The sequence below is a fragment of the Otolemur garnettii genome, unplaced genomic scaffold (genome assembly GCF_000181295.1).
Source record: "Otolemur garnettii isolate 467f Iridium unplaced genomic scaffold, OtoGar3 scaffold00004, whole genome shotgun sequence".
Classification (NCBI taxonomy): Eukaryota; Metazoa; Chordata; class Mammalia; order Primates; family Galagidae; genus Otolemur; species Otolemur garnettii.
Window position 1 is genome coordinate 31,794,177 of NW_003852399.1, and position 9,022 is coordinate 31,803,198.

General features: G+C 40.2%; 1 protein-coding gene across 1 annotated transcript in view; it reads left to right on the plus strand.

The window, feature by feature from the left end:
• The window catches only part of RAD54B (RAD54 homolog B (S. cerevisiae)), a 94,122-nt gene that overhangs the window by 3,492 nt on the left and 81,608 nt on the right, over positions 1-9,022 (plus strand). Inside the window, exons 2-3 of the mRNA XM_012809563.2 lie at positions 814-964; positions 4,659-4,830. Of these exons, the coding sequence (XP_012665017.1) occupies positions 830-964; positions 4,659-4,830 (307 nt within the window). The 5' untranslated portion in view covers positions 814-829. The remainder of the gene's footprint in view (positions 1-813; positions 965-4,658; positions 4,831-9,022) is intronic.

A 9,022-nucleotide genomic window follows, 5' to 3' on the forward strand; every position in this document is an offset into this window, starting at 1 on the left:
GGCTATTTTTTGGTTGCAGCCATCATTGTTGTTTGGCGGGCCCAGGCTGGATTCGAACCTGCCACCTTAGGTGTATAAGGCTGGATTCGAACCTGCCACCTTAGGTGTATGTGGCTGGCGCCTTAGCCGCTTGAGCCACAGGTGCTGAGCCTAATTATTTCTTAATTTTTAAAAAAATATTTTTGGGCGGCTTCTATGGTTCAAAGGAGTAGAGTGCTGGCCCCATATATTGGAGGTGGCGGGTTCAAACTGGCCCCGGCCAAAAACTGCAAAAAAAAAAATTGGGGGGGGTGGGTGTAATCCTCATGCCTGTAATCCTAGCACTCTGGGAAACTGAAGCAAGTGGATTGCCTGAGCTCAAGAATACAAGAGAAGCCTGAGCAAACAAGACCCTGTCTCTACTAAAAATAGAAAAACTAGCTGGGTGTTGTGGCAGGTGCCTGTAGTCCCAGCTACTTGGGAGGCTGAGATAATAGGATCACTTTAGCCTAAGAGTTTGAGGGTCCTGTGAGCTATGACACCGTGGCACTCCATCCAGGATACCAGAGTGAGACTCTGTTTCAAAATAAATAAATTAAAAAAAAATAAATATTTTGAGACAGGGTCTTGTGATATTGCCCAACTGATCTTGAATGCTTAGCCTCAAGGGATCCTCCTACCTCAGGCTTCTAAGTATCTGGAACTATAGGAGTGTACACCTTGCCCCTATTGTCTTTTAAAAAATACATCCTAGTTGTGTTAATTTTTTATTTTTATATTTGGGGGTGATTTTAGTTAGACTCATGGATGATATGTGTTCTGGGCATTTTTCAGATCACTACTGCTGAATATGAGACGATCTGCAGCACCAAGTCAGTTGCAGGGTAACTCCTTCAAGAAACTAAAATTTATACCACCAGGAAGAAGTAATTCAAGTCTCAATGAAGAGATTATAAGCCAGAGTCTGGATAAAAAATTATTTGAGGTAAAAAAAAAAAGACTCAATATAGAAAAACATTTTTTAAAATGTCACTTAAAGAGTTAATAGTACTTCTTATAAGAATTTTTAGTATCTCTGATCATGTCTTTCAAAGACCACAGAAATAAAGATTATGTAATTTTTTTTTTTTAGAGACAGAGTCTCACTTTATCAGCCGTGGTAGAGTGCCATGGTTACAGCTCATCGCAACCTTGAACTCCTGGGCTTAGGCGAGTCTCTTGCCTCAGCCTCGTGAGTAGCTGGGACTATAGGTGCCCGCCACAACGCCCCGCTGTTTTTTTTGTTGCAGTTTGGCCAGAGCCGGGTTTGAACCTGTCACCCTTGGTATATGGGTCCAGTGCCCTACTCTAAACCACAGGTGCCGCTCCTTTTTTTTTTTTTTTTATTTTGAGACAGAATTTCACTATGTCACTCTTGGTAGAGTTCTATGGTGTCATAGCTCACAGCAACCTCAAACTCTTGGGCTTAAGCAGTTCTCTTGCCTCAACCTCCCAAGTAGCTGGGACTACAGGTGCCTGCCACAATACCCGGCTGTTTTCTTGTTGCAGTTGTCAGTGATGTTTAGCTGGTCCAGGCTGGGTTTAAACCTGCCAGCGTTGGTGTGTGTGGCTGGTGCCATAACCACTGCCCTACGGGCACCAAGCCTTTTTTATTTATTTATTTTTGAGACAAAGTGTCTCTTTGTTGCCCTGTTTAGAGTGCTGTGGTGTCATAGCTCACAGCCACCTCAAACTCTTGGGGTCAAGTGATTCTCTTGCCTCAGCCTCCTGAGTAGTTGAGACTACAGGTTCTGGCCACAATGTCCAACTGTTTTTAGAGACAGGGTCCCGCTCTTGCTCAAGTTGGTCTTGAACTAGTGAGCTTAGGCAATCCACCCTCCTTGGCCTCCCAGAGTGCTCGAATTATAGGCATGAGCCACTGTGCCTGGCCTATACTTTTTCTTTTCTTATTGAACTGTCTTGGCAGCCTTATCATGACATTTACTTATTTAATTTTTTATTTTTTGTGACAGTTTTACTCTGTCACCCTGTATAGAGTCCACGGCATCATAGCTCATAGCAATCTCAAATTCTTGGGCTTGAGCAGTCCTCTTGCCTCATTTTCCCAAATAGCTAGGATTGCAACCATGTGCCATGATGCCCAGCTAGTATTTTCTATTTTTAGTAGAGACAGGTGCTTTCTCTGGCTCAGGCTGGTAGGGAACTCGTGAGCTCAAGCAATCTACCCGCCTTAGCCTCCCAGTGTGCCAGGATCACAGGCATAAGCCACAGTGCCCAGCCTTGATGTTTATTTTTGATGTACTTTCTAGGAAGTAATTTCAGATTAAAACAGCAATGTACTATTTTTTCATTTAATTTCATGTCAAGAATCTATTTAGTGCTTGCTTCTGCAGCACATATACTGTGCAGTGGGATCGTAGCTCACAGCAACCTCTAACTCTTGGGCTAAAATGATTCTCTTGCCTTAGCCTCCCAAGAAGCTGGAACTACAGGTGCTGGCCACAACACTCTGCCATTTTTAGAGGTAGGGTCTTGCTCTGACTTAGCTCAGGCTGGTCTTGAACATGTGAGCTCAAGTAGTCTACCTGCCTTCGTCTCTCAGAGTACTAGGAGTTATTTCTTATTTTAGATTGCTTCATCCATGGTAAGGAAATTTTGTTTTGGTGATTTCAGTGTTTTTTACTTGATTAATCTGATAAATACAAAAACTGGAACAAGTTGAATATCAATATAAATAAACTAATGGATTATAATCCATTGAATAACATAGTCTGAATCCATACTAATACATGTAAATAAATGAATAAATAAATAAATAGGGACTCTTACGATGGAGTGCTAAATCATAAAAATAGAGGTAATGATACTATTGTAGAATATCAATGGATGCCAAAACTAGGGTGTGAATGTTTGATGAGGAAATGGGATATCTGAATAGATTCAAGCGTCTTCTTATAATGTACTTTAAAAAATTTCTAAGGAAGCCAGGCACGGTGGTTCACGCCTATAATCCTAGCACTCTGGGAGACCAAGGCTGGTGGATCCCTTGATTTCAGGAGTTCAAGACCAGCCCGAGCAAGAGCAACACTGGGGCTCTACTAAAACTGGAAAAACTAACCAGGCTACCAGGTCTCTACTAAAAATAGAAAAACTAACTGGATGTGGTAGTGGATACCTATAGTCCCAGCTACTTGGGAGGTCGAGGCAAGAGGATTGCTTGAGCCTAAGAGTTTGAGGTGTCTGTAAAGTATGATGTGAGAGTACTCTATCCAAGGTGACATAGTGAGACTGTCTCAAAAAAAAAAACCCAATTTAGCTGGGTGTAGTGGCTCACAACTATAATCCTAGCACTCTGGGAGGCCAAGGTGAGAGGATCCCTTTAGCTCAGGAGTTCAAGACCAGCCTGAGCAAGAGCATGACTCCATCTCTAACTGAAAATAGAAAAATTAGCTGGGTATTGTGGCAGGTGCCTATAGTCACAGGTACTTGGGAGACTGAGGCAAGAGGATTGCTTGAACTCAGGAATTTGAGATTGCTGTGAGCTAGGCTAATGCCATAGCACTGTGAGACTCTGTCCCAAAAAAACAGACAAAAACCTCCCCACCTTTGTGACATTACCATTATTACACCTAAAAATGAATCATTTTAAAATGTTGCTTTTAGAATTGAGGTAGTTAGCAAGAAAAAAGCATTTGGCTATGAGAGTAGCATGTAATTTTTTTTCTTTTTTTTGAGACAGAGCCTCAAGCTGGGTAGAGTGCTGTGGCATCACAGCTCACAGCAACCTCAGACTCTTGGGCTTAAGCGATTCTCTTGCCTCAGCCTCCCAAGTAGCTGGGACTACAGGCACCTGCCACAACCCCCGGCTACTTTTTTGTTGTTGTTGTTGTAGTTGTTGTTTAAAAGGCCCAAGCCAGGTTTGAACCCCCCAGGCCTGGTGTATGTGGCCTGTGCTGTAACCACAGAGCTCTGGGCACCAAGCTTTTTAGTTTTTTTTTTAGACAGAGTCTCACTGTGGCACCCTTGGTAAAGGGCTGCGGCATCACAGCTCACGGCAGCTTCAAACTTGGGCTTAAGAAATTCTCTTGCCTCAGCCTCTCAAATGGCTGGGACTACAGGCACCCACCACAATGCCTGACTGTTTTTTTTTTGTTGTTGTTGTTGTTGTTGCAGTTGTCATTGTTTTAGCTGGCCCACGCCAGGTTCAAATCTGCCAGCTTCGATGTATGTGGCCAGCATCCTACCCTCTGAGCTATGGTGCCGCTCTTTTAGTTTATTTTTAAATATCTAGTTAATTTAATATATACTTTTTTTTTGAGACAGAGCCTCAAGCTATTTGGGTAGAGTGCTGTGGCATCACAGGTCACAGCAACCTCCAACTCCTTGGCTCAAGCTATTCTCCTGCCTCCACCTCCCAAGTAGTTGGGATTACAGGCACCCACCACAATGCCCAGCTATTATTTGGTTGCAGCCGTCATTGTTTGGTGGGACCAGGCTGGATTTGAACCTGCCAGCTTAGGTGTATGTGGCTGGCACCTTAGCTGCAGCCACAGGCGCTGAGCCTAGTTAATTTAGATATATAGAAACTGGTAGCTTATATTTTCAGTTATAAACCGTTATTTAGAAATACGGGTAATTAGATTTATTTTTTGCTTTAAATGTATTTTTGTTTCTTTTAGGGTACTGCAAATACAAACAGCTTTGTTGAGTCACAAAATGATCCTGAAATATGCAGTTTAAATATTTTGCCTACTGAAAAAAGTATTAGAGAAATTCATCACAGGGAGAATTACAGTGGAAAATACAGTTTAGAAGCATCTGCTTTGGCAACGTTAGATTCACCTTATACAGGTAAGACTGAGCTTTTTATTAATCAGACCTATACTTTGCCAGTCATATTGTACTCTTATTTAGATGATTATTCAACAGTGAATATATTTTAAAATGTTTGATGTAATACCACCAGATTGTTGGTAATTCAGAGTTTTTTGTCTTTAGTGATTGGATCAATAACCATGGATTAAAATGTTGTACTTTATAATAGGTGTGTGTTTAAGACTGTTTATTCAACTTGTTGGTTGAATATTATCTTTTCTTCAAGTATCAAGATTATGTTTAAAGGTTTGATTTAAAAAAAATTTTTTTTTTTTTTATTTGACTGGGGCTGAGTTTGAACCTACCATCTCCGGCATATGAGGTCGGCACCCTACTCCTTTGAGCCACAGGCGCTGCCCCCCCAATTTTTTTCTTTTTAAGAGACAGTCTCAGTTTATTGCCCTGGGTAGAGTGCTGTGGAGTCACACAGCTCACAGCAACCTCCAACTTTTGGGCCTAGGCAATTCTCCTGGCTCAGCCTCCTAAGAAGCTGGGATTACAGGCACCCGCCACAACACCCGGCCATTTTTTTTGTTGCAGTTTGGCCGGGGCTGGGCTTGAACCCACCACCCCTTGGTATGTGGGGCTGGTGCCCTACCCACTGAACCACAGGCGTTGCCCTTAAAAATATTTTTTTTTATAAAACGACGTAATAGTACTAAACTTGCAGTGTTGATCTTGACATGAGTGAATTGTTAATTCATTACAGTCTGGAGGAACTTAAAATCAATTAAATTCAAGTTATCAAGGTGTGTACTTGCAGGAAAACAAAGCATTTGTTAATAACAAATGCACCATCTCTCCATTGTTGAATTGAGTTAGAATAGTGGTTATGATTCTTTTTGTATGTGTAAGAGATGACTATTTTTCAGGTAAGTAGAAAAATAATTAAGGTGGTTCACAGATGTTTCTTTGGCCTTGTGATAGGCATTTTTAGACTATGTTTTTCCAAATTACATTTTGTTCATTTTTTGGTTGATTGAACAGATTCTAGGAGCCTGCCTCCTGTGTTCTGCAGAATAATAACTGCTTTTCTTATTATACTAATGCAAATCAACAAAGAGCCTTAAGCACTTAACCCTTTTGAGGGAAGTTCTTGGAATTTGTAATGATTAATGAATTTTTATCTAAGAAAATGGGTTTATATCTTGTGGAGGCAGAAAGGAATTCTGCTTTTTCCTCACTGGCCATTATCCTAGTGCTATTTATGTGTTCCTTGTAACTTTCCACAAGCTGTAATTAGTGTGGGGATTAATTTAAGAAGGATTTTTGGAGTGGACATCAATTTAGGGAGATCTCTAGAGATAGCCGTGGACAAGGCAGTTTAGCTGCTGCCCTATCTCCCTGATTTGCTCTTCTTTCTTTCCCCCTTGATCCTTTTCCTTCCACTTTTCTTCCTTATATCCTTGTTAGGTAAATATCCTGTTTGCCCAGGCTTTCTTCTCTACTTTTAAGCCTGAGGCAGATAATGCTCCATGTATGTTCATTTCTTTCCTAATCTACTCAATGGAAAATGATATTTAGACTTTGTAATACAATATATTCTGTGTTAATGATTCTGGGCTTTATTTGTATTTTACTATAGTTTCTCATTCTCTTCCCTGCTGAATATGAGAAGGGAGTTAAGAGTTAAGATAAATTGAAAAGGGAGTTAATTTACTCAACTCCTAATCTCTTAATCCGTTCTCTGATTTAGTGTATTCACTGGACTGTGGAATCTGTGCCAACCTCCTGATACCCCCCTGCCTCCCATTCAGAGAAAGGTTAAATTGGGAAAAGAGCTTTGTGAGAAATATTCTCTATGATAAATTGTTAGAGAGGCATGTGGTATGTAGAAAAGCACAGAGATGGGACACCTATATAGTATACACTTACCTTTTGATATCCTTTTAATTCTAAAACTTAAATCTACCCTGAAATGAGGTGTAAACTTTTATGTCCAGTTAAAATATGTCTCCATTTCCCCCCACCACCTTTTGCTTTGAAAAATTCCTTCAAGTATGGAAGTTGAAAGAATAGTCCAATTAACATTCTAAATTCAACAGTTACTAACATTTTTGCTTCATTTCTGTATTCCTTTTATATATATACACTTCCTTCCCCCATATTTTCAAAATAAATTGTATATATCATGCCACTTCATCTCTAACAACTTCAGCATGTATTTCTTTTCCTTTTTTTTTTTTTTTTTTTGAGATAGAGCCTCAAGCTATTGCCCTGGGTAGAATGTTGTGGCATTACAGCTCAAAGCAACCTTTAACTCCTGGGCTTAAGTGATTCTCTTGCCTTAGCCTCCCAAGTAGTAGCTGGGACTGCAGGTGCTTGCCACAACACCCAGCTATTTTTTGGTTATAGTTATCACTGTTTTGGCAGGCCCCGCCTGGATTCAAACACACCAGCTCTGGTGTAGGTGGCCGGCACCTTAGCTGCTTGAGTTATAGGCACTGAGCCTAGCATGTATTTCTTTCTTTCTTCTTTTTTTTTTTGAGATAGAGCCTCAAGCTGTCACCCTGGGTAGAGTATTCTGGCATCACAGCTCACAGCAACCTCCAACTCCTGGGCTCAAGCGATTCTCCTGCCTCCACTTCCCAAGTAGCTGGGACTACAGGATGCCTGCCACAGTGCCCATCTATGTTTTAGTTGCAGTTGTCATTGCTGTTTGGCAGGCCAGGCTGGAATCGAACCCACCAGCTCAGGTGTATGTGGCTGCTGCCTTAGCCAGTTGAGCCACAGGAGCTGAGCCTAGCATGTATTTCTTAAAATAAACATCTTCTACATAACCACACATCATTATTATGTGTTATAATCAAACATGATTAATAATAATTCATAATATTTAATATTCATTTCATTAATAATACCATTTTTTTTAAGTTGGTTTAAATTTGGTTTCTTTCTCAACTAAAAGAGTCCTGATAAGTACATTTTCCTTGCCTTGAACTTTACGAGGTACTTTGCATTCTCTTCGTAACATTACTTATTTGTAGATAATATTCCTTGTTGAGAATGAAAGTCTACTACTAATGACTTCCCCCGAGGCTCAGGGAATGGGTCTTTTCTAAGGGTTGTGGTAAAGGGGCCCACTTATTATTTTTGGCCAAGCTCCATAGCTCCTTCTGTTCATGACCAATCTGACTCACTACTTTTGAGCCTGGGCTTTGGAAAACCAAATCTTGGGAAAGGGGAAAGTATTGGCTAGATTTTGTGTACCCTAAAAAGATATGTTGAAGTCCTAAGCCCCAATACCAGTGAATGTGATCTTATTTGGAAATGGAATCTTTGCAGATGTAATCAAGTTAAGATAAGGTCATACTGGGTTAATGTGGACCCTAAATCCAATGACTGGTGTCTTTATGAAGGGAGAGGGGTACAGAAAGACCCGAAGCTAGAAAGAAGCAAGGAAATATTCTCCCCTAGAGTCTTCAGAAAGAAGATAGCCTTTTGACAGCTTGATTTTCAACTTCTGGTTTCCAGACCATGAGAGAATAAATTCTGTTGTTTTAAGCCACCCAATTTGTGGTATTTCATTACATCAGTCTCAGAGGTTAACACAGTAAACCCTAGACCTCTTGGATATTCAGAGCTATACTTTCTTTAGAAAAAGAAAAAAAAAATTTTTTTTTCTGATTTTTCTATTCTGCTGAACTATATAAGATGAGACCACATTTATCTCAGTAAACTGTGAGGCATAAAGGCAGGAATTTTCTCTTGCTGAGGTTTTAAATCAAATAGTGTGGATTCAAAAACATTTTATGACTGAATTAAGGGATCTTGAGAAACTTGTAGATTTGGTTTGAAAGTGCTTCAGAGAAGTCAAGTAGTCAAGAACAAGCTACTAGAACATTATAATTTGCAGGTTTTAGTAATATTGGACAGATAGTTACAGAAGTGTTTGGGTACATAATGGATAGTAATGGATGTGTAATGAGTGGAAATAGGCAAATGGAAGGTGTGAATGCAAGTAAAGTATATAAATAAAATATGTAAGTAAATAAAGAAATTTGGTTGTATAGGGAAGGAATAATATCTTGGAACTAGAGAGGTATTTGTTTTTTATTTATTTATTTATTTATTTTTTTTGAGACAGAGCCTCAAGCTGTCCCCCTGGGTAGAGTGCCGTGGCATTACAGCTCACAGCAACCTCCAACTCCTGGGCTCAAGCGAGTCT